The sequence below is a fragment of the Sus scrofa genome, chromosome 18 (assembly GCF_054392235.1).
Source record: "Sus scrofa isolate SSC_HxYL_T2T_F1_AM1 chromosome 18, Sscrofa_HxYL_maternal_Yorkshire_Landrace_v2.0, whole genome shotgun sequence".
Classification (NCBI taxonomy): domain Eukaryota; kingdom Metazoa; phylum Chordata; class Mammalia; order Artiodactyla; family Suidae; genus Sus; species Sus scrofa.
The window spans coordinates 15,371,695-15,397,289 of record NC_139400.1 but is presented as its reverse complement, the minus strand read 5'-3'; the positions used below and the strand labels follow the sequence as shown (position 1 = coordinate 15,397,289).

The window sequence follows — 25,595 nt, the reverse complement described above, 5'->3', positions numbered from 1 at the left end:
GTCCTCTCTACGGGAGGACTCAAGTGTCAACTGAAAAATACGCACAACCTAAACATTGAGCGTTATATTTCACTTGGTGGAAAAAAAACTGAGGACTTGAGCCTGTGCTTAGAAAGGCCCTGCTCTTGGTTTAATGCTCTGTTGACGTCAACTAGAAATTCTTAGTGCATTCTGAACAAAGGGCCTGGCATTTTCATCTTGTGCCAGCCTTCACAAATGACATAGCTGGCCCCGATCTGTGCCTTTTTTGGAAATCAGGAAGTATTACCTAGGGCCCTTCCAGGTGACCCAACAATCTGACCAATGATAGGGGCCAATCATATGGCCACTCACATCAAATATCCAAATCTAGCTGCTTACTTCCCTGGGTAGCCGCCCAATGGTCCACCACTTCCTACCACATCTGGTCCTCTTGGTACTTTCCCTTGTGCTTAAGCATGGACAAATCCAATTTCTCAGGGTAGTGAACCAAAATATACAATCAAAACCAAAATATTTTTATGATGATGCAACAGACAGCTGAACCAGCTGGTCAACCTGCGGGCTTTGACAACCTGTTCCTCGTCTCAAAAAAAACTTTCAGAGCAGGTTGGCATCAGCCACTGGGTAAATCTAGGATAATCTAGCTCTGCCTAGGCTGAAGATAGGAAAAGGTGGGAGAGTTGGGAGGGAAAGCTGAGTCCCTTTCCTGAGTGGATCTTTATTAATATGCATAATTTCCAGCTTGAAAGAAAAGGAAAAAAACTGCGTAAGCAGTGTGGTCCCTGGAAGATATTTTTCCAGGCCTCATCCCCTCATTTTCTCTTGGTTCCCAATGGTGTAGAGCCTCTTGGCTTTGTATGTGAGTGCTGTTATTTGAAAGAGTAAAGAAAGCCGCAAAGGACTCTAATAAAGACCCCTGCTATTCAATCAGTGGGCAGTCTCTCCAGGATACACCAATGTCTGACTTCCTTATTTCCTGAAGCAGTCCGCAGTCTCCCACTGCACCCAGGGGAGATGGTCACACACTGTGTCTGGCTCTCTGGGCAAGATTTAGGTCATTTAATCAGGGCTTTTTAGATCCATCGCTGTAATCCCAAAGAACCAGCACAACTTTGGAGATTTGGGTGCGATGGCAGGCATGCGGAGAAAAAGGTTTCAACTTGACACAACGGAAGCATCCACCCAATGATGGGGCAGCATTTCTGTCTCTTTAAAGGCAACCCATTCCTGCACTGGCTCCACCCAATCAGCTTCCACCCAATCAGCTTCCTGGTTCTGGCTTTTCAGAGGGTGCACACACACACTTTCCTCTCATAGTTCCAGCAAAAGCACTGGCTCAAGCAGCTTCTTCAGCGAAAACCTGACAACTCATCACCTCATTCAAAATAAGGTGAGCTTGGCTGCGTAGAGACCCCTAGGAGAGGGATAGAGCTGTGAGGGCTAGTAGGATACAGGGAGTCTGGGCAGGGGGTGGATTCTGGCCTGAGAAGGGACCAGGTGCTGTGTAAACCACACGGCAAGGAGGAGTGGCAGTGGAGGAGGGTAGGGCTCTATTAGCATAATGTCTACACATCTCTTATTTAATATCGACAAACTCGTGCTGAGCAGGCATCTTCCATCCAGCGGCTGTTGTGATAGACAGTGAGTGCTGATTGATAACCCAGCCTTTTCCCTTCATAGGAAATTCATGTCCCCAAGGCAGATCTTTAGAGCTTGAAGGCAATTCAGAGACCCTCAGACTTAATCCCTCTTCTTACTGAAAAAGAATCAGAATCTCTGAGTGTAGTGACCTCCATAGGGGACCCAGGTCAATCCCTAATGGTGGAAGAAATCGAGAATTCAGTTTGAATTCTTTCTTTTCCTTTTTTTTCTTTCTTTCTTTCTTTTTCTTTTTGCTTTTTAGAGTTGCACCCACATCACATGGACGTTCCCAGGCGAGGGGTCAAATCAAAGCTGCAGCCGCCGGCCTACACCACAGCCACAGCAATGCCAGATCCGAGCCGCACCTGTGACCTACACCACAGCTCACGGCAACACCGGATCCTTAACCTACTGAGTGAGGCCAGGGATCAAACCCTCATCCTCATGGATTCTCGTAGGATTTATTAACTGCTGAGCCACAAAGGGAATTCCCCAGTTTGAATTCTTTCTAACATCTAACACAGAGGATCTGTGTCCCTAATAGTCTATCGTATGAGCCGAGGAGCAGGTGCTAAGGGGAGAGGATTAGCTATGCTAAAGAAACAATATGTGCGAAACCCTCCTCCTGCTGTCTCTAATTACAGGCTTGCTACAGTTCATTTGGGAAAGAGTGGACTACTTGCCCAGATCTACCTCTAAGCTATTGTAAAGTGAAACTAGAGAATGATGGGCCTGAGAAGGAAGAAGAGGCTGTAGTGTGCAGTGGTTAAGAGTGAGTGTGTAGGAGTTCCTGTCGTGGCTCAGTGGTTAACGAATCCGACTAGGAACCATAGGTTGCGGGTTCGATCCCTGGCCTTGCTCAGTGGGTTAAGGATCCGGCGTTGCTGTGAGCTGTGGTGTAGACTGCAGACGCGGCTTGGATCCCGTGTTGCTGTGGCTCTGGCATAGGCCAGTGGGTACAGGTCCGATGAGACCCCTAGCCTGGGAACCTCCATATGCCGCGGGAGCGGCCCTAGAAAAGACAAAAAGACAAGAAAAAAAAAAAAAATCAAGGAGTGAACGTGCAATCGGACTGACTGAACTGATCCCCCTCTGCTCGAGCCCTCTGAGTGCAGTGACCTTGGGCAGGTGCCTCAGAATTCTTGAGCCACATCGGTTTCCTCATTTAAAAAATTTCAGATAATACAGTCAGCTTCCTTGCAGGTTAGTTCTGGGAGTAGGTGAGACACAACTAACCCTCGAACAGCATCAGCTTGAACTGTTCGGGTCCGTGTTAACACAGGGATTTTTTTCAATAGATGCACGTTCGGCCCTCCACATCCTGATTTTGCGCTGGCAGATTCAACTAACCAGGATTCGTCCAAGGTGGGTTGAATCTGCCCGTGCGAACCCCCTGATCTGGAGAGCCAACTGTAGGAGCCAATTTATATAAGGGACTTGAGCATCTCTGGACTTTGGAATATTCGGGGGAATCAATCAGTCCTTCCACAGATACAGAGGGGTGACTGTGACATAGGAAACATTTTTTAGGGTGCTTGGGGTACAGTGTACATTCAGTAGTGTTTACACTACACCCAGGTTAAATTTTTTTATTGGGGAAATTTTTTAAATTTATTCAGAGATAAAGGGAACACTATGAGGAAATTCCATGTACCTGTACCAAACTTCAACTGAATTATCAATGTATGGGTCTTGTGTCATTTATATTGCTACCACTTGGCAGCCACCCCAGATTACTTTGAAGCTTGTGTCAGACCTTGTGCCACTTTATTAGTAAATACATATTCAAGGATTTATGAATATGTATGTCTGAAAGATAAAAACCATCTGAAAGATATTACTGTTATCAGACTTCAAAAAGCAACTAGAGGAGTTCCCTGGTGGCTTAGCAGGTTAAGGATCTGGTTCACTCCCTGGCCCAGGAACTTCCACACGATGGTAGTGGAGCCAAAAAGGAAGAAACAAAGCAGCTAGAATTTTTAAAAAATACTAGTTATGTTCATATTTCCCTGATTGTCTCATGATTTTGAAAATTGTTTGAAGCTGGATCCAAGTAAGTATTAAAAATTGCCACTTCCACCTTCCTTGTTTCTTGCTGAGAAATTTCTTTAAGAAAGAGGGAGTCTTTTGCCCAAAAGAAGTGGACAGTGTACATTTTGTTGATTACATCTCCAAAATGTCATTTAACATGTTTTGTGTGAATTTATATTTAGGGAAAGTCTTGATCAGATTAAAGTTTGGCTGGTTTTTCGGTGGGAGCGCTTCACAGGTACACTTGTAAACATCTGTCAGAAGGCACATATTGGGAGTTCCCATCGTGGCACATTGGTTAACAAATCCGACTAGGAACCATGAGGTTGCGGGTTCGGTCCCTGCCCTTGCTCAGTGGGTTAACGATCCGGCGTTGCCGTGAGCTGTGGTGTAGGTTGCAGATGCGGCTCGGATCCCGCGTTGCTGTGGCTCTGGCGTAGGCAGGCGGCTACAGCTCCGATTCGACCCCTAGCCTGGGAACCTCCATATGCCGCGGGAGCGGCCCAAGAAATAGCAAAAAAAAAAAAAAGAAGGCACATATTGTTTAGTTGTCTCAGATATTAATGATCACCTAGAGTCAAATGATTTCATCAAGGGTCGCAAATTATGATATTCCAATTCTAGCATTCTTTCTTCATTTATTAGATGCAATAATCCTATAGAAAGAAACATCCCCTCAACCATTCTTTCATTTCCATGAGGCATAGTGATATAAGAAAAGCAAGACAAATGCTGGCTTCTTTCCCTTTATCTGTCACTGTTCAGAACGACATAGTCCCAGCATACACCAAAGGGAACAACTGACTTCTTTTAAAAAGACAGTGTTGCTATGAACACATGGATTTTAACATATCTGATATGTTTCAATCCGTTGGCAGTATTCTTCTTATTGATGCTCAGATTGTCTCATCTTTGTCCAGCTGGGGCCTCTTCAAGTTGGCTCTTAAATCCTTGTGATAAGATCCTAGCAATTTTTTTTTTCTTTTTTGTCTTTTAGGGCCGCACCTGTGTCATATGGCAGTTCCCAGGCTAGGGATCTAATCGGAGCTGTGGCTGCCAGCCTATGTCAGAGCCACAGCAACACAGGATCTGAGTTGCTTCTATGACCTACACCACAGCTCAGGGCAGCACCAGATCCTTAACCCACTGAGTGAGGCCAGGGATCGAACCCGCGACCTCATGGATGCTAGTTGGACTTGTTAACCACTGAACCGGAATGGGAACTGCTCCGATGCTAGTAATTTTTGTATAGCATCCTTGTTGTCTAGTATGACAAGATGGTTCAGGTTCAACTCGTACATTGCCTGACACAGACCTGGAATCCGTACTTTCTCCTAAAAGCCCTAATTTTTTGCTGGGAAATGGCATTTGACGACTACCATCTTGCACTAAGAATGCTCATTTCTATGGGGCTAGTCTTTGTTTTTATGTCTTTTCAAGGGACTTCAAAACTATACAAACACACGCACAACTAAGACTATGATTCCCAGCGCTCTTTCGTGGGGATAGTCTTTAACGACTTTGCTATTGCTTCCAAGCAACTGAACTGTTTAATTTTCCTGTCTCTACTGGGATCAAGAAGGATGACAGACACTTAGAAGTTTTCAGAGAGGAGAAGAAAGAAAAGAAGAGATTTGGGAATGGTTCCTCCTTACCTGAATTAAGACCCCTTTCCCCTCTCCTTCCTTTTCTTAAGGTTTTGTGGGTACCTGAGCCCCCCTGAGAGAAGCATGGCTGACTCCAAGGACAGCACGCTGCGGATCGTGCTGGTGGGGAAGACGGGGAGTGGGAAAAGCGCGACAGCCAACACCATCTTAGGGGAAAAACGATTCGAATCTAAGCTTTCTCCCCATGCTGTCACCAAGACCTGTCAGCAAGCCTCCCGGAAGTGGAAGGGGAGAGAGCTTCTTGTCGTCGACACCCCTGGGCTCTTTGACACGGAGGAGAAGCTGGACACCACCTGCAGGGAGATCAGCAGGTGCATCTTTTACTCCTGCCCCGGGCCTCACGCCATCGTCTTGGTCCTGCAGCTGAACCGCCACACGGATGAAGAGCAGAAAACCGTGAAGCTGATCAAGGCTGTGTTTGGGGAAACAGCCCTGAAGCACATGATGCTCTTGTTCACGCGCAAAGACGACCTGGAGGACGGCAGCCTGAGCGACTTCATCGGGGATGCGGATGCAAACCTTCAAAGGATCATCAGGGAGTGTGGAAACCGCTACTGCGCCTTCAGTAACTGCAGCAGAACAGACCAGGCTGAGAAGGAAGCCCAGCTGCAGGAGCTGGTGGAGCTGATCGAGCAGATGGTGCGGGACAATGACGGGGCTTACTACACCGACAGCATCTATGAGGACGTAGACGAAAGGCTGAGAAACCATAAGGAAGCCTTGAAAATTCTCAATGAAGAGTTACAAATGGAATGTGAAAATATAGAAAAGAAATATGCCCATAAACCACTGCCAGAAAAAGAGAAGGAAAAAGAATTGGTGCGGAGGAGGCACAATGAAAACGTAAGAACTCTAACGGAAGAAGCTGAGAAGAGTATCCTTGAGGCTGTTTTCAGTAAGATTAAGAATCTGCTTTCAAGGTGTGGAAAATATTTTGGGAATGATGTACATTGCGTTGTTTCTTAATTCACTAGAACTTGTTCATATGGTAGTTTGAGTTTCCCAAAGATGGCTAAAACTATATCTTCTTTCTGACTTAGTCTTACAACTGTTACTCCTGTCATTGAGTCATGGGTCTGCGTCCCTCACCTTGAAATTGGGTGGACTTTGTGTCCTCTTTGAGAAAGAGGGGCTGGTTGAAGGGATACCGTGTGACGTCTCAGGTTCGTTGGGGAAAATGCCTCCTTGCTCTCTATGGATGCTGGCCCTGGACATTTGGCCACCATATGGTGAGGACGTCCAAACTGCCCATCAGGAGGCCCACAGGAAGAAGACTGGAAGTCACCGGCCCACAACTCTGGCTACTGTTGCATCTGCCAGCCAGAACCAACTTACCAGCCATGCCAGTCAGGCAGCATGGAAGTGAATACTCCAGCTGCCAGGTGACAGAGTGGCCAAGAGCAAAGATGAGGCATCCTTACCAAGTCCTGCTCAAAGTGCAGATACATGAGAAAAATAAATGATTGTTGCTGTTTTAAACCATTTGGATTTTTGTTATGCTGTGCTGGCTAAGCAGAAGTAACTATCTTCCCAGCTCATTCCCCACAACCCTCTGCTCCCTCCTGTCCTTCCACACAATGCCACGGAATTTGAGAGTTTATGAAATTGACATAAGAGGGCAATGATCTCTTATATAGCATTCAAAGACTCAATTTAGAAAAATAAATAAAATAAAATTCAAATAAATCCTGCATACATTAACGGTTAGCACCATGGGTGATGTGTGTTGTTTCAACCCACATCTATGAGTACTTTGTTGGCGAAGCACCAGGCTCTTCTGGCACCATTAATTATTCTGTGGTTCATGGAGATATGGAAGCTGACAAAGTCTCTTCTCGTGTGTGTGTTTTTTTCCCCCTTCTCTCTGTCTCTTTTTAAGGTATGAGTCTACCTTAAACTGTCCCTGACTCTAACTTAAAAATCTCTTCTGTGCCAAATGTTTTTCATTTGCCTCTGCAGATGACACGGCCCACTTCTTCCCTCCTGCGTCCTGTCCAGGAGGCTGGTCTCCGTGGACTGCACTGTGGGGTCCTTGCTCTCTGACTTCTGTTTGGTTTCTGCCAGTGGGAAATCCCGGGAGATCTCTCGAGGTATAGAAGCGTAAGATCAGGCTATTTGCTCTCTCCTGCTTCTTTCGCTGCAGGGTCATCTCTGACTTGCTGCAACCCTAAGCTGGAAGTCATAGCTTCTGCCCTGGTGGCCTCTCTACCCAACTCTCCTGCTCGGTTCCAGCTTTGGTTCACCGCTTGGGGCAAGGATGTAATTCCCTCACTGTCCCCAGTGCTCTCCCTTGTCTTTTCCAAACCCTGTGCCCATAGCTTGTAGGAAGCCCCTTCCCTTGACGCCCCTCCAAGTACCTAATTATAGCAGAGGCCATTTCTTTGCTGCTAGAATCCTGACTGATATTGATTTCCCCCAGGTATATCTTATCTTTCAGAATAGAATATAAGATAGACCTTATGCTATCTATTTTTTTCTCTCTTAGAGCACTCTCTAATTTTTATTGCCCCCCCACCCCGATTCCCTCTAGTGTTTTCGGCCAGTAGAAAAATCTCTCCTGACAGCTGAAATCTCTGGGACAAGTTTCACCACACATACTGACCTTGGCAGTGAGCAGATGAAAGGGTCTGTCTTGCTAAAATACTTGTGAAACTTTGGCGTCAGAGGGATGACTTCATATCATGTATAACTCAAATCGTTGGAAGTTTTACACTTGTCCTTGGTTTTATCTATGAACATGACTGAGAGTCTTTCATGCCTTGGTGAATTTGGGGGAGACAGGGATTAGAGATTAAGTCTGGAGAAAATAAGATCCCACACACTCGCTCGTTCTAAAATTCATCACAAATATTAGGAATAGAGTATAGACAGCATGGAGGAAATGCCAGGAAAACATTCATTATATACGTGAGATAACATGGTTAACCCAAACTGCTCTTCGCCATGAGGCAGTTCTTGTATTTAGAGGTAGTTCCTTATGAGTGACTGCAATATTATCTCTAGAGAGCAAATTATTCATGCATCTTCCTGACATCTTTCATCGAAGGGCCATTTAAAAGACGGAGACTTGCAGAAGCATCATGCTTTCAATTACCTTGTGTATGTCTCGGCACTTGTTAGGGCCTCCTGAAGATGCCACTGAAGTGAATTGATTTCTTTTCTCTTGAGATCATATTCTACTTTGAAAGGTCAGACATCCCCAGGGGGGAATCAGTAAATCTAATGGACATTATCTTCTCCCTTTGCAACTGACGGTACTAACGGCCTGAACCCAGATGGGGACTTGAACCTGCATTTTAAATGAGCACTCACCTGAGGTCTGGACTCACTGAGGTTCAGGTTCTTTATGCCTCTGCGCAGAAGGAATTCAGCGAGAGACACAGTGACAGGCAAGAAATAGATTTATTAGGATAGGACGCTTGTGAGAGATGCAAGCGGGCAGCCACGGACACTCTGCCCCAAGGATCCGGTGGGCTACGGTTTTATCATCTGGGGGGAGTGGGGGTGGGAGAAGCCCGCCTCTTCCTTTCTGGGAGTAGCAGCTCCTCCTTGGTATCCAGTAAGTTGTGCAAATCAGCAGAAGGGTGGTCCTCAAACTCCTGCCCTTGGTCTGAATCTGAACACAGCCCTCATCCCATTCCCCACCCAAGGACCTGAGGCAAATCTCGCACTTCCACTAGTCAAGCAAGCCTGCCTTGTGCTGATGGCTTTCTTTTTTTTTTTGTCTTTTTGCTGCTTCTTTGGGCCGCTCCCGCGGCATATGGAGGTTCCCAGGCTAGGGGTCGAATCGGAGCTATAGCCACTAGCCTACGCCAGAGCCACAGCAACGCGGGATCCGAGCCGCATCTGCAACCTACATCACAGCTCACGGCAATGCCGGATCGTCAACCCACTGTGCAAGGGCAGGGACCGAACCCGCAACCTCATGGTTCCTAGTCGGATTCATTAACCACTGCGCCACGACGGGAACTCCCTGATGGCTTTCTTGAGCAGTTGTTAGCTTACAGGGATCTCCCAATGTCCCCTACGTTTCCCTCTTTAAGGTTCTTTATCGGGACTTCTACAGCTCTCTGTGGCCGCTCCATCCGTATCACCTTGACAAACAAATGCTTGCCCACTGAGTTATCTTCACATTCCTTAGATCCCAGTGTTCTCTGAAGGTGCTCCTGAGTCCTGAGATCTCTAGCAATTCCAGCATTTACTGTGTGCATGATTCCCAGTGTTGAAATACCTGAGAGCCATGACCCATAACTGGGCAATCGAAGTAGCATTTATAGGAGAAGACTTGTGTAAGAACTCGGGGCTTGAGGTCCACTGCAAAGGGTAGGTCAGGTTTGTCCTTGCCAGTGATTGGAGTGATAATCCCACTTCTTCTCAGAAACAGGAACGTTAGGGCCTGCAGCTGAAACTGTCAGGGTGAACTCGCTTCGGCTGGTGTCCAGTTGAGCATCAGATGTCAAGGGAGGATGGGCTGTAAAGGTCCCGCATTAACCTGAAATTTTGGACAGAAGATTATGGGAGCTGCCTGGGGTGAACGTGGCATGACAGTAGCAAAAACATTGATTTCAACAGAGTCTTCAGTGTTGCCAACACCCAAAGCTCTGTTCTAGAAGATCTGTGTAGAACTTGCAAAGGAAGGAGCTGGAAAGCAGTTATGGGAGGTTTCCTTCTTCAGCTAATTCAACAGCTATTTGAAGAGGTCGCAAGAGTAACTGAGCTAGTGCCCTGTGGGGCTCCTGGGCACACACGCTTTCTGTGTCCTCCATTTCTTGTTTTTGGGGAATAAGCCTCAGCTTCCAGGACCTTCCCTGAGTTCCAAAGGGCACTTGCTAATCAGGGAAGGGCGGGGATGCAGAGAGCAGGGAGGAGCCGTCCAGAGACCACAGTGCAGACTTGGGGCAGGTCCTGGTTCCTCCTGATGAGACTGTTAATGTGTCCTCGGTATTAAGTCGCCAGAGGACACAACTGACCGCTCTGCATGATCCAAACCCCTGCCTACGAGATTTAGTAAATCAGTGGTTCGGATCGTGGGGCTCTTGGTGGAAAAGGTTGCTGTTGACTTGAGAAATCATCGTCTTAACCTGTGTTTTCTTTTGCATGTGACAGTATTGTTGCTGTGGCATCTGCCTCCAGTGCAGCCACATGCCGCCAAATGAGCCACCTCCAAGCCAGCGAAAGCCCTCACTGACCACTAGGGGGCACTGCGGGAGCGGGGAGCGCCGGAGAGCAGGCGAGTGAGTGATGGGGGTGGAGAGTTGGGCCCCAGAGCTGGACCCACGCCACTGAGGGGTCCCCACCCCCTCCCCTGCCCTTGGGATGTGTGTTCTGCCTGGGCCCCCCACTCCCAGAAGCCACCCCAAGGATACAGCCTTGAACAGGAAAGTGATGTTGAGACTGTCTGGATGGTACATGCGACGGAGCCCACTTAAAGCCTCGAGATACACTTAAATGTTTTTAAATAAGGTCTAGTTGATTTACAATGTTGTGCCAGTTTCTGCTGTTCAGCGTAGTGACCCAGTCACATGTGTATATACATCACTTCCTCGTGTGTTCTTCCATCATGTTCTCTCACAAGTGACTGGATATAGTTCCCTGTGCTGTTCAGCAGGACCTCATTGCTTCTCCATTCTTCTTCTTCTGCTTCTTTCATTTTTATTTATGTATTTATTTATTACTTATTTACTGAGTTACTTTGTCTTCTTAGGGCCACAGCCATGGCATGTGGAAGTTCCCAGGCTAGGGGTCCAATAGGAGCTGCAGCTGCCAGCCTACCCCACAGCCACCAGCCTATGCCACAGCCACAGCAAGGCCAGATCCGAGCCACATCTGCGACCTACACCACAGCTCCTGCAATGCTGGATCCTTAACCCACTGAGTGAGGCCAGGGATCGGACCCACATCCTCATGGATCCTAGTTGGATTTGTTACCGCTGGCCACGACAGAACTCCCTTCCCTTATTTTTGAGAGCGATGTTCCCTGAGTATAGAATTTTAGGTTGGCTGTTATCTTCTTTCAGCATTTTGCAAATCCGTTTCAACTGTTTTTTGGCTTCCTTTGTTATTACTAAGGAATCAGCATAGTTCCAACCATCTCTGGGTCAAAGGTCATCTGTCTGTTCTCTCTGATTACTTTTTAAGACATTCTCTTTGGTTTTTTTTTTTGTTTTTTGTTTTTTGTCTTTTTGCTATTTCTTGGGCCGCTCCCACAGCATATGGAGGTTCCCAGGCTAGGGGTTGAATCGGAGCTGTAGCCACAGGCCTACGCCAGAGCCACAGCAACGCGGGATCTGAGCCGCGTCTACAACCTACACCACAGCTCACAGCAACGCCGGATCGTTAACCCACTGAGCAAGGGCAGGGACCGAACCCGCAACCTCATGGTTCCTAGTCGGATTCGTTAACCACTGCGCCACGACGGGAACTCCTCTCTTTGTTTTGATGCCCACAGTTTTACTATTATGGGTTAGGCTGTGAATTCTTTCTTTTTCTGTTCTTTTGGCCGGGGGGGGGGGGGGCGGGGGGGAAGAATACGCCTGCAGCATATGGAAGTTCCCAGGCTAGGGGTCGAATCACACAGAGCTACAGCTGCTGGCCTACACCACAGCCACAGCAACACAGGATCCAAGCCACATCTGCAACCCATACCACAAAAAAAAAAAAAAAAAAAAAAAAAAAGATTGAGTGTTCTCTGGTGGTGCTGTGGGTTAAGGATCAGGCATTGTCACTGCTGTAGCATAGGTTTGATTCCTGGCCTCAGGACTTCCACATGCCACAGGCATGGCCAAAAATAAAAATAATTTTTAAAAATAATCGACTTGTCAAGTTTTTACAAGCAGTTTTGGACTTTATTTATTTTGGTTTTTTTAGGGCCGCTCCCATAGCATATGGAGGTTCCCAGGCTAGAGGTCTAATCGGAGCTGTAGCCGCCGGCCTACACCAGAGCCACAGCAACGCAGGATCTGAGCCGAGTCTGTGACCTACACCACAGCTCATGGCAACGTGGGATCCTTAACCCACTGAGCGAGGCTAGGGATCGAACCCGCACCCTCACGGTTCCTAGTCAGATTTGTTAACCACTGCGCCACGACGGGAACTCCAGTTTTGGATCTTAAAACTCCATTGTCAGGATTCTAAAAGGCAGAACAACATCCATCCACTGATGACCCTAGTTTTTTTACTCTGTTCAAGACAGAGCGGTGGCGACTGTCCGTAACGAGGCTTCCTCTCCAGGGTTGAGTCCATTTTGAGCATCACCCCATGGAAACAGGGGATGTTGACCTTGCGTCTTAACACTTCTAGCCTGTGAAGGGACCACAGCTGTGCAGGACAGGTGAGAGCAAAGGGGAAAGAGTTTGAAGCAGGAACTGGGTGTGGCTGAGACAGGGAGGAAGCGCTGTGCACAGGTAAATTCAACAGCCATTCTTGTTATTGCTGCCAGATTCTGAGAAATGGGCTAACCTCCATTGTAGACCACAGATTTCCTGGGGACTGTGTGCTGTGATGTGTGTAAAAATAATCCTCTGGTCTCTTTACCATGTTACTTCTAGAAAAGTGGTACAGGTATATTTTTACATGCATAAGTAAGTAGCACCTGGGTTGAAAAAGGATGTCAAATTATGAAGCGAAACCAGAAAATACGTAAAAGAGCCAATGTTGTTGAAAAAAAACAACCTGCAAAGCCTTTGAGGCTTTGAGCTTCAGGAGGTGCGAAAATGGGGTCCAGCTGTGCATAGGAAGAGACAACAAACTCACGTTGTAAAAGGGCCTGGAAACAAGGTAGTGTGATAACTTGTGGCCACTTTTTTTTTCCTTTGTCATATATATATTTTTTAATATTTTCACCCAGTCTCTGCTTTGCCTTTTTTTTAATTTTTATTTTTATTTCTGTATATATATATTTTTTCTACTGCACAGCATGGTGACTCAGTTATACATACATGTATACATTCTTTTTTCTCACATTATCATGCTCCATCATAAGTGACTAGACAGAGATCCCAGGGCTACACAGCAGGATCCCATTGCTCATCCATCCCGAAGGCAACATTCTGCATCTATTGACCCCAAGCTCCCAGTCTCTCCCACTCCCTCCCCTTCCCCCTTGGCCACCACAAGTCTGTTCTCCAAGTCCATGATTTTCTTTTCTTTGGAAAGGTTCCTTTGTGCCATATATTAGATTCTGGATATAAGTGATATCATATAGTATTTGTCTTTCTCTTTCTGACTCACTTCACTCAGTATGAGTCTCTAGTTCCTTTCATGCTGCTGCAACTGGCATTATTTTGTTCTTTTTTATGACCAAGTAGTATTCCATTGTGTATATATACCACATCTTCCTAGTCCAATCATCTATCAGTGGACATTTGGGTTGATTCCATGTCTTGGCTATTGTGAATAGTGCTGCAGTGAACATGCAGGTGCATGTGTCTTCTTTAAGTAGAGTTTTGTCCGGATATATGTGTGGCCACGTTTATAGTCAGTCCACCACAAGTGACTAGCCTGGTTATGTCCAACTATACCAAAATGGCTGCAATTTTTCAGCTTTATTGAATTTTAATTGGCATAAAATAAAATTCATTCACCTTTTTTAGTAGATTCAATAATCAATTTAAAAATATTTCCAAGTCTCGATATTTTCCATTAGCTTATATATGTGCATGCATGTTGCAATGTATCTCCCTTTTATTTTATTCTGCTATTTTTACATTTGTTCCCTTTCACCCATTTCTCCCACTCCCACCCTCAGTGCCTGCCTCTGGCAACCACCAATCTGTTCTCTGTATCCATGACCTTGGCGTTTGTTTTGTTTTGTTTAGATTCCATATATAAGTGAGTTTATAGAGTATTTGTCTTTCTCCGTCCAATTGATTTCACTTAGTGTGCTGCCCTCCAGTCTATCCATGTTGTCACAAATGGCAAGTTTAATGGGTGAATAGTATTCCGGGGTGTGTGTGTGTGTGTGTGTGAGAGAGAGAGAGAGAGAGAGAGAGAGAGAATGTCCTTATCCATCCATCAGTGGACTTTTAGACTGTCTCTGTATCTCGACTATTGCAAATAATACTGCAAGGAACATGGCGGTGCAGATATCTTTACTAGTTAGTGTTTTCATGTTCTTTGGATAAATACCCAGAAGTGACATTGCTAAACCCCATGGAGTTCTAGCTTTAATATTTTGAGGGGAGTTCCCGTTGTGGCACAGTGGTTAACAAATCCAACTAGGAACTATGAGGTTGCAGGTTCGATCCCTGGCCTTGCTCAGTGGGTTGAGGATCCGACGTTGCTGTGGCTGTGGTGTAGGCCGGCGGCTACAGCTCCGATTGGACCCCTAGCCTGGGAACCTCCATGTACCACGGGAAAAGGCAAAAAGACAAAAAAAAAAAAATTTTTTTTTGAGGAAACGTCATACTATTTTCTGCAGTGGCTGCACCAGGTTTCACTCCTACCAACAGTCCATGAGATTGAGGTTCCCTTTTCTTCACAGCCTCACCAACACTTTTTGTTTCTTGACTTTTTGATGATAGTTATCCTAACAGGTGTGAGGTGATATCTTCATTTCTCTCTCTTCTTTTTTTCCGTTTAGAGCCACACGCATGATGTACAGAAGTGCCCAGACTCGGGGTCCAATTGGAGCTGTAGCCATCACAGCCACGGCCACACAGGATCCAAGTTGAGTCTGAGACCTACCACAGCTCACGGCAACGCCAGACCCTTAACCCACTGAACAAGGCCAGAGATTGAACCGGTGTCCTTCTGGATACTAGTTGGGTTCATTACCACTGAGCCATGATAAGAACTCCTTCATTTCTCTTTTCGATAGTTTGTTAGTGGATAGAAATGCAACTGGTTTTTGTATATTAGTTTTACATCCCGCGATTTTACTGAATTCTTTGATGAGTGCTCGTGGTTGTCTAACGGCATTTTTAGGATTTTCTATATAGGGTATCATGTCATCTGCAAATAGCGACAGTTCTAGTTCTCCCTTTCCAATTTGGACTCTTTTTAGTTCTCTTTAAAATTAACTGTGGCAAGGACTTCCAAAACGATGCTGAATAAAAGGGGTGAGAGAGCGCCTCCTTGTCTTGATCTTGGAGGGCATGCTTTCAGCATTTCACCGTTGAGTATGTTGGCACCTGTGTTTTCCACTGTACCATCTAATCTACAGGTGATTCCTCCTGCTGTATGTTTTATTCCAGGTATTGTATTCTTCAGCTCTGTTTGGTTTTTCTCTACATTTTCGACCTCTTGTTAAATCTTTACTGTGTTTATCCATCAGTGTCCTCATAGAATGAGCTTCCCAGAGAGGCTGCTGCCCAGGTCTCTGTCCACAGGGGAGTCCCGGTTGCCTCCTGCCTCTCTGGGAGGCTCTCCAGGATCAGCAGGTGGGTCTGCCCCAGGCTCCTTTCCCGTTACTGCTCTGGGTCTCAGAGCCTGTGAGATTTTGTTTGTGCCCTTTAAGAGTGGCATCTTTGGAGTTCCTGTCATGGCTCAGTGGTTAACGAACCCGAATAGGAACCATGAGGTTGTGGGTTCAATCCCTGGTCTTGCTCAGTGGGTTAAGGATCCAGCGTTGCCCTGAGCTGCGGTGTAGGTTGCAGACGCGACTCAGATCCTGCGTTACTGTGGCTGTGGCATAGGCTGGTGGCTACAGCTCCGATTCGACCCCTAGCCTGGGAACCTCCATGTGCTCTGGGACCAGCCCCAGAAAAGGCAAAAAGACAAAAAAAAAAAGTGGGATCTCTGTCTCTGGCCTTCAGTGTCAGATGTTTGGGGAGGCTCATCTTTCTGGTACAGGATTCCTGCTCCCTCCCCAGGCCCCTTGCTCCTTGGAGCACCTCTGCAGTTCTGATTTTCTTCCCGTTTGTGGGTTGCCTATCTCAGGGTGTGGGTTTTGAGTGTGTCCCCTCTTATCTGCCTTATTGTGGTTCCTTCTTTATATCTTTAGTAGAGGAAAATCTTTTCTGCTAGTTTTCCGGTCACAGTTGCTTTCTAAACAGTTGGCATTTTGGTGTCCCCATAGAAGGCGGTGAGCTCAGGGACTTCCTCCTCTGCCATCGTGGCCACGCTCTGAAGGGCACCTCTCTGGGGTTTGACCCAGGAGTTTGTGCTCGAATTTCAGCGCCTGACCCATATGTCTCCCCTCCCTATAGAGTCTTTGCATGATTTTCTCATAGGATAGCAACTAGTCCGATGTGGCTATTGAACTGTCAATTAAGCAAAAAGAAAGACAATTAGCCATTCAATTCTTCAATCACACTCTTCACATTCAAGGACTCAAGAGCTTGTGTGGCTAGTGCCTACCACCACGGTGAACTAGGCAAAACAGTCCCATCCTTGCAGAAAGGTCCAGCACCACTAGGTAATTAAGTGGGCAGGTCTCTTGCAAGCAAGTTTGGATAGCTCCTCCCCCACTTCCTCTCTCCACCTCTTTCCCAATAGTTTAGTAGAACCTCTGGTTAGCAAGGCCTTCAAAGTTAGCGAAAGGAGCAGGACCCACATTTTTTAGGTAAGGAATAGGGGAGTTGGTGGGAAGGCAGGGAGGGAAATGTGTGCTTTAGGGGAGAGGGCACTTCTGCCCTGGATTTATATGCTAAACCTCCCTGTAAACCTGCTCACAGAACGTCGTTCTCATTTGTTTCTATTTCCTGCTTTTGCTGCTTTTAGGCTGTAATCTGTTTCATAGGCAGCGCCCTCCAGATTGATGCCTCTTTCAGGGGTCACTGCTTGGAGGATCCTTGTACCAGTAAATGATTGCTTTTACCATCAAGAGCATTTATAAGTAAACGTGAAGCTGTTAGGAACAGGGTTAGCTGAGCAGACAGGATTAGCTCTGTGGGGAGCTAGTGGCATATAGAGCACTGGGAGATGGAAGAAGCACAGCTCAGCCTGCCTCCGTCTCAAAGCCAGCACACAGTTCAGGATGAGAGATGCTGTTACCTCGTTAACTATCTGCTCAGAGTTGCCCCCTTTGGACCCTGTCTCCTCAGGAACAGTCCCTTAGTGGCCTTTGCCCAGAGTTAGGGAAGGAGGTAGGAGATCGGAGGCGAGGTAGATGCCTTGTTACTGTCTGCAGCTCCGGAGAAGCTGGGGGCCAATGGGTGCTTGTTCCTTAGGCAGTAGGAGGAGAACTCAGCCCTCCGATGCCAGTAGGGAGAAAAGTTCGGTCCTCTGGTTTTACACATGAATTAGGAGAAACAGAGCAGCTTTAAAGAAGGTTGAAGCCACAAACCACATGGTGGATGGAGGCTTTAAGAAACACCGACATCTATTTTGTTTTCCTATTTATGGTGTCTCACTCCTTCTCCTCACACCAACCACCCACATCAACTTTGTGACCAAAGCTGAGTTTTCAATAGTCTCTGACTTCTCCCCAGTTTCCAAGAAGCGGTTTTCTACTCCTTATCCCTCAGCCACTTTCAAAAGAAGTGCCCTTCTTTCTGACAGTGTTTCAAATTTGCATTTAATGACTTCCTATCAGATGAGCCTGTCTTTGACAACTAGCATTTCCAGCCTATTCTGGTTAAAATCTGCTCTAATAAGGGGTCTTCAAGTGGCTTTCTCCATTGTCAAACATTAGTAGGCAGCAATGAAAGAAAATATCTAAAACCTAATACTATGTTTCAATAATATGAAGAGTTTCTTTAACAAGGAAAGGATAGTCTTTTTCACAAATCAGATGTGGGCTGGACATAAAGATCAATCAGAGAGGAGGCAAGAATCAGGGGGATTTTTTAAAAATTAATTTTTTTTCAGCCACACCCACGGCATATGGGAGTTCCCAGGCCAGGGGTCCAATCAGAGCTGCAGTTGCCAGCCTACACCACAGACGACACCAGATCTGAGCTGCACCTGTGACCTATGCTGCAGCTTGCAGCAATACCAGATCCTCAACCCACTAAGCAAGGCCAGGGATCGAACCCTCATCCTCACAGAGACGACACTGGGTCCTTAACCCACTGAGCCACAACTGAAACTCCAGGGGGATGTTTTAAAATCAATGCGCTTACTTAAAAAATATGTATTGTCACTCTTTGTCCAATATCACCCTTGCCCCTAGGGAGTAAAGGGACATATAAGACACAGACGATTCCCCATCACAGACCTTACAGTCTAGGAAGAGACAGTAAAAATGAGGACAAATAATTTTCTCTTGTAATGTGGATTCTGTGGACATGCTTGGAGTGCACCAACTCCATTGCAAAGCTATCTTGTTGGTTGGTGATGGTGGTAGAGACGCCGGTTCTAGAGAAGTGACAGGATGCTGAGGCCTGAGAACTGAACAGGAATGAGCTGAGCATGAGACTGGTCGGGGGAATGGTCCCGGGAGAGCTTAGAGGATTGAGCGAGCATGGGTGAGACCAGTATGGCTAAAGCCTGCTGAGAGAAAGAGACAGCAATTGACGGTGCAAGGCCTTCTGGACTTTTCCAAGGGCCTTCAACTATTTGAAAAATAAAAAGCAAAAGGACGTCATTAGGGAATTTAAACAAGACCCCCCTCCCCCAAAAATCAAATTTCCGTTTCAGAAGGCATCTGATTATTGAGTAGAGAAGGTATGGAAGACAAATGCCACTTGGGAGGCTGCTGTAGTCCCACCAAGTGGCGGTGGTTTGGATCAACATGACGATGGGGAGCCATGGACACTTTTGAGTTTAGGGGAAGTAAAATCAGTAGGACTTGGTGATGGACTGATGCTCAAGTTAGGAAAGAGGCGTTGTAGATGAACCCCAAGATTTTTCACGAGCCTCAGGGAGGCCATTTACTGAAATGGGGGCCAGCTGGGGATGGAGGTCCAGGGCTCTGTTTTGTCCGCGTTCTGTTTCACATGCCCATAAAATTGCCAGGTGGAGAAGCTGAATGGGATCTAAAAGTCTGGAACCCTGAGGAGGGTCCAGGCTGCCGACTGCCTGTAACCGGAATTCCAAACAGTCATTCGCCGACTGGAGTGGGGAGTGGTACCTAGAACCAGTGCCAAGGAAGCCCTGGAAGCACTTCCATCTGTGTAAAGCAAAGTGCACAGTCTGCAGGGAGACTCATAAAAGAGAATTGAGACGTATTGGGAAACAGAGGAGAGGAAATCGAGGAGGAAGTTCATGGAAGAAGAGAAACTATTGGTAATGAAGTCGACACATTTCCAGTTACTCTCCGTTTCCCTAAAATGACCTGTTGTGTTTATTTCCAGGTGTTCAAACTACGATGGCGGCCCAGGACCCCAGTAAACCCAAGACCAGCCATGGTGAGAGACTGGGAAGGCCAGGCTGGAGGGAGGAGGGCTGGCGGGGGGTGGGGGGGGCTCTCTCCTGTCCAGCCAGCCAGTCACTGTCTGCACGAGAGCAAACCATTTTCAATCCCATTTCTTATTTTCCCTTCATTCACTCTGCTCTTTCCTTTCTCTCCACCGTCTCTCTTTTCTCCTCAGGATGTAGCTTTTTTTGAAGTTCCTGGGTTAGGGGTCTAATCCAAGCTGCAGCTGCCAGCCCACTCCACAGCCACAGCAGCATGGGATCCAGATGCGTCTGTAATCTCCACCACAGCTCACAGCAACGCTGGATCCTTTAACCCACTGAGCGAGGCCAGGGATCAAACCCCTATCCTCATGGATACCAGTCAGGTTCTTAACCCACTGAGCCACAACGGGAACTCTCTCACGATAGAGCTTAACCACTTAGAGGAAGAGAATTAAAAACACCCTGACTGATCCCAGGCTTGATCATTTTTGTGCTTTGAAAAATCTTGCTGCTTCCTGCAGTGGGGACACACCAGAACAGTGGCTTATAGCCTCTCTGGTTGCTTTCCTGCTCCTCTCTTTAGCCTGAGAGAGGACTGGGAAGGGGGGACGTGGGCATAATTGCTCATTTAGGTCCCAAATTTCCCTGCTCCTCGTGGCTTCACTATGTCTGATAAATTCAATAGACTTATCTCTCGGCTTTCACTTTACTTCCTTATCCATGGAAATAGATTATATCATTTGAATTTCCGCTGTTTGGCAAACCACCCCGCAATTTAGGAGCCTACAACAACAATGATTTCATTGGCTCTCCATTTTGCGGGTCTGTTGGGCAGTCCTTGGGGCTAGGCCAACTTGGCTTAATCTCAGCCAGGCTGACTCGTGCATGTGCAGAGGCTGGTGGTTCGGGATGCACAGGGATACCTTGGGAAGCCTCTCAGGCATGTCTGGTCGTCAGCAGGCTCTTGGGCAGGCCGGGGGGGACAGAAGTCACAGGGCCTTGAGTCCCTCATCAAGTAGACTAGTCCAGACCTCTTCATAGGGCAGATGTTAAGGTTCCCAAAAGCAGAAAGAAAAGTCAAACCGCAGTCTGTCAGCATTTTTGGAGTCTCTGCTGGATTGTGTTTTCACGATCCGATTGTCCAGAGTCAGTCACATGGCCCAGTCAGAGTCAAGGATGCAGAAGCAGACTCAGACTCTTTTTTTTTTTTTTTTTTTTTTTTTGCTATTTCTTGGGCCGCTCCTGCGGCATATGGAGGTTCCCAGGCTAGGGGTCGAATCGGAGCTGTAGCTGCCGGCCCACGCCAGAGCCACAGCAACGCGGGATCCGAGCTGCGTCTGCAACCTACACCACAGCTCACGGCAACGCCGGATCCTTAACCCACTGAGCAAGGGCAGGGACCGAACCCGCAACCTCATGATTCCTAGTCGGATTCGTTAACCACTGCGCCACCACGGGAACTCCCAGACTCAGACTCTTGATGAGAGGAGCTGCAAATCCACATCCCCTAGAAGGACGGAGATGGACTGATCCAGGGCGCAGTGGGGAAGAATCGGACCACAGTGGCTCGGGTCGCAGCTGTAGCTGGGATGCGATCCCGGGCGCCAGAACTTCCATATCCTGTGGGTGCAGCTGTAAGAAGAAGGGGGAAACATCCTGAAGACGTTAACTGTATACATATATTAAAGAGCTATGTCTCTCTACCACATACAAATACAGAAAGAGCAGTTAGAGGATTGGGTGTTTAACTTAACACACGGTTATTTTAAAAACATAGTTTCAGTTGCTGTGTGCTGCTGCCCCGATATTAACTTTTAACTCTCCTAGGAAGTCAAATATGCTCCAACAAGAAAAATTAAGAAGGCGTAAATATACAGATGTTAAGCTGTATCCCCCACCCCCATTTATCATGTATCAGGAATTTGTATAGTAACTCCAGAGAACTGTCAATATGGTTTGTCTCTAACTCTTCAACCTATTAATTTAAAAATATCAAACCTTCAGAGTTCCCATCGTGGCATAGTGGTTCACGAATCCGACTAGGAACCATGAGGTTGCGGGTTCGGTCCCTGACCTTGCTCAGTGGGTTAAGGATCTGGCGTTGCCGTGAGTTGGTCGCAGGCGAGGCTCGGATCCCCCGTTGCTGTGGCTATGGTGTAGGCTGGCAGCTACAGCTTGGATTCGACCCCTAGCCTGGGAACCTCTATATGCCATGGGAGTGGCCCTAGAAAAGGCAAAAAAAAAAAAAAATATATATATATATATATATATCAAAACTTCACTAGATTTCTAGGCTAAGGTCATTAACTTTAAACCATGGTGTAACCCAACTACTTGGCTTCTTAATGGGAAAAAGAAGTTTCATCTTGAATATAAGTGGCGCGGGGCAGGGGGGTGAATATTTCCCAGCCTCTTACCTACACAAGGTCAGAGTAAGAAGCTCAAGGGGGGACCCTGAAACGTACCTAGGCAGTCCCCAAATACTGCAAGAAAGAACAGCAGGTCCAGAGGGCTTTCTATAGATGTCCCATGAGTGCAGAGGGCACTCGTGGGTGAGGAGCCTAGCAGGGCATAGAGAAAGGCACCAGTGGGCAGAATCCTTGCAGGGAAGACCCTTGGAAGGTCATCCTAACACCGTGTGCCTTTTGTTTCCTGATGTTCCAGGGCTTAGAAAACAAAACCTCAGAGATTCACAGCTGAGACTTGTCTTAGTGGGTAAGACCGGGGCAGGAAAAAGTGCCACAGGGAACAGCATCCTGGGAAAGAAAGTGTTTCCTTCCGGCATTTCGGCAAAATCCATCACCAAGCACTGTGAGAAGGGGAAAAGCACCTGGAAGGAGAGAGAGGTGGTCGTCGTGGATACGCCTGGCATCTTCGACCCCGAGGTACAGGAGGAAGACACTGTGAAGGAGATTTGCCGCTGCATGATCCTGACCTCTCCGGGGCCGCATGCCCTGCTCCTGGTCATCCCCCTGGGCCGTTACACGCCAGAAGAGCACAAGGCCAGCAGCAAGATCCTGACCATGTTTGGAGAGAGAGCCATGCAGCGCATGATTCTCTTGTTCACCCGGAAAGACGACTTGGAAGGCACTGATTTCCATGAGTACTTAAAGGAAGCTTCGGAAAGCGTTCGCGAGCTGATGGGCAAGTTCAGAAATCGCTACTGTGTGGTCAACAACAGGGCCACGGGAGAGGAGCGGAAGCGCCAGAGGGATCAGCTGCTGTCCCTGGTCGTGCGTGTGGTCAAGGAGTGCGGAGAAAGATACTACACCAATTACTTGTATGAAAAGTCCGAGGAGGTGATCCAGCAAGTCATAGAAGAAGATCGCAGGGCAGAGCTAGAGAGAGAGAAGGCGAAGGGAAGACAGGAGTGTGAAGAGAAACCCAAAAGCCAGCAAGATGAACTGGAGCGCAAAAACCAAAGGACGCAGATGGAGAGGGAGGTGGAGGAAAGGCAGGCTTTCTGGGATCAATGGCAGGAAGACGCCAGAGACAAAATTGATCTGAACGAGATTCTTGAAACCATCTTAAATGTATTGAAGATAGCTTCCACCCTTTTCTCACTGTTCAGGCTTTAAACACTCAGATGCACCTTCATGAAACTCTGGCTCTCTTTCCTGCATATTTCCAGGCCGCCCTGCCCTATGTAGGTCAGGCCAATCTCGTTTTCCTGTTTCTCAGGCTCTCCAGACTAAGCAGCAGAGTGAAGGTCACTGCTGGCAGTGGGTAGGTGCTTGACTGATTGAACAGGGCAGGGACAAATTCTCAATCTGTGACACTCCAAAGCAGAAAGAATTGACACGCCCTACCCGTGGAGCCTTTCTTAAAAGCACAGAGGCCAGATATGCAGGAGGCCAATGATGACCCCCTCTACTTCCCCCTAGTAAAATTTCTCCTCTAGATTTTCTCTAGATTGGTAGGTAATCTCCCCCACTGTGGCTTCTTCTCACTTAATTTTGCCCTTAAGACCCCAGCAATCATGTCACCCAGAGAAGTTCTTAGCAAGTTCTATTCTTTGCATTCATTTTTTTAAATGATTTTTATTTTTTCCATTATAATTGGTTTGCAATGTTCTGTCAATTTCAACTGTACAGCCAAGTGGCCCAGTCACACATACGTATATATTCTTTTTCTCACATTATCCTCCATCACGTTCCGTCGCAAGTGACTAGATATAGTTCCCTGTGCCACACGGCAGGATCTTATTGCTTATCCACTCCAGATGCAATAGTTTGCATCTAGGAACCCAGACTCCCAGTCCATTCCACTCCCTCCCCCTCCCCCTTGCAACCACAAGTCTGTTCTCCAAGTCCATGCGTTTCTTTTCTGCGGCAAGGCTTGTTTGTGCCATGTATTAGATTCCAGATATGTTTGATCTTTGCATTAGTTAAGCTTATAGATGGAGGCAGTTATAGAATGTTTCTAGATGAAGAGAAATTTGTTTACTTAGAATCTGACGGAAAGACTCGTTCCTTCTCATATGGCCATTGAAGAACAAAGAGTTGTCTGGAAAATAGATCCTTTGGAACTTAACTAGTGAAATGTCAGAAAAAATAAAAGACAGAGATTCCACAGATAGGAGGAAAAGATGTGATATATTCAGATGTACGTGTGGAAACTCTTTGACCAACATCAACCAGTTTGCAGAATAACCAGTTCTCTCCTTTTCCTGTGAAACCAACAGCTGCCACCTCACCTCCATCACCCCACCCCTTGGCGGCATACTGCTTCCTCCTCGCCCTGCTCCCCCACCCAGCTACTTACTGTTATGATAATAAAACTTTTCTGTTCTCTATTTGTGCAAATGGGCATTTGTTCCCCCCACACCCTCCCCTTGGAAAACACCACTACCACATCTTTCTTAACACAGAGCTGGGAGTTCCCACTGTGGCTCAGCTGGTTAAGAATGCAACACAGTGTCCGAGAAGACGTGGGTTCAATCCCTGGCCCTGGTCAGTGGGTTAAGGATCTGGCATTGCCGCAAGCTTCGGCATAGGTCACAGATGCAATTCCGATATGGCATGGCTGTGGCTGTGGTGTAGACCTGCAGCTGCCGCTCCAGTTCAACCTCTAGCCCAGGAACAGCCATATGCACTGCCATGTGCCGTAGGTGTGGCCATAAAAAGAACAAAGAAGAAGAAGACGGTGATGCTTTTGTTTGGTTTACTTTGTGATTTTTTTTTCTAGTTTTTCTGAAGTGAGAATTAATTTTCAATTTAAAAGTCTTTGGTGCAATGCATTTTCCTATGGTCACTTCCTTACATCCTATAGCTTCTGATATTTAGTGTTCATGTGTATGAACTTTAAGAAATTCTAAAGTCTCAGTTTGTATTTTTCTTTTCAACAAGAGTTGATTAAGAGAAGGTTTTAAAATTTCCAGATGGGAGGATTTTTTCGTTAAGTAATTTCTGGTTTTATCACATTGTGATGGGAAAGTGTTGTTTGTAATACTTCTACATTATGGAACTCGCTGAGGTTTGCTAATGTTATTTATATACGATCAATTTTTGTAAATGTTCTATATGCATCCACAAAAAGCATATTTTCCCTTATCATGCAGGGAGGGTATTCTCTATATATCCATGAGCGTTCCTACTTCATTACATTTATTTATTTATTTATTCATTTATTCATTTATTTATTTTAGGGCTGCACCCACGGCATATGGAGGTTCCCAGGCTAGGGGTCGAATCTGAGCTACAGCTGCCAGCCTATGCCACAGCCACAGCAACACAGGATCCAAGCCATGTCTGTGACCTACGCCACAGCTCAGGGCAACGCTGGATCCCTAACCCACTGGGTGAGGCCAGGGATCGAACCCACATCCTCATGGATACTAATCAGATTCGTTTCTGTTGCATCATGATGGGAACCCCTTAACCCTATTTTTAATTCCTCTGGAAGTAATAGTTGCTTCTGAAGAAAAAAATGCTTTGAAGAAGCTTGTAGAAATGAGTCCCCTGGGAGTATATGTCAGTTGCTTCTTGGGGAACAATTCAGAATTCGCTGGAAACAACTTACATGCTAAAATTAAACCTACACTACCTTTTA

General features: G+C 46.7%; 2 protein-coding genes across 2 annotated transcripts; both read left to right on the top strand.

Annotated features, from left to right (window-relative positions):
- Positions 1-1,295: 1,295 nt before the first annotated feature.
- Positions 1,296-6,409, top strand: GIMAP7 (GTPase, IMAP family member 7). Its single transcript, XM_021078914.2, is given in 3 exon segments — positions 1,296-1,372; positions 5,351-6,234; positions 6,237-6,409. Coding segments are annotated over 2 exon segments (879 nt in total). The 5' UTR covers positions 1,296-1,372; positions 5,351-5,384; the 3' UTR covers positions 6,266-6,409.
- Positions 6,410-16,788: 10,379 nt separating this feature from the next.
- GIMAP4 (GTPase, IMAP family member 4) lies at positions 16,789-24,339 on the top strand. Its single transcript, XM_013990746.3, has 3 exons — positions 16,789-16,824; positions 19,499-19,552; positions 22,209-24,339. The coding sequence occupies exons 2-3, from the start codon at positions 19,513-19,515 to the stop codon at positions 23,120-23,122; spliced, it is 954 nt and encodes a 317-aa protein (XP_013846200.3). The 5' UTR covers positions 16,789-16,824; positions 19,499-19,512; the 3' UTR covers positions 23,123-24,339.
- The last annotated feature ends 1,256 nt before the right edge of the window (positions 24,340-25,595 follow it).

What these genes read in the sequence shown, in the direction of transcription:
- GIMAP4 (XM_013990746.3), top strand. Translation starts at nt 19,513, where the DNA reads ATGGCGGCCCAGGACCCCAGTAAACCCAAGACCAGCCATG. An exon ending in TAAACCCAAGACCAGCCATG is followed by an intron (nt 19,553 to 22,208) that starts GTGAGAGACTGG and finishes CTGATGTTCCAG; the next exon opens with GGCTTAGAAAACAAAACCTC.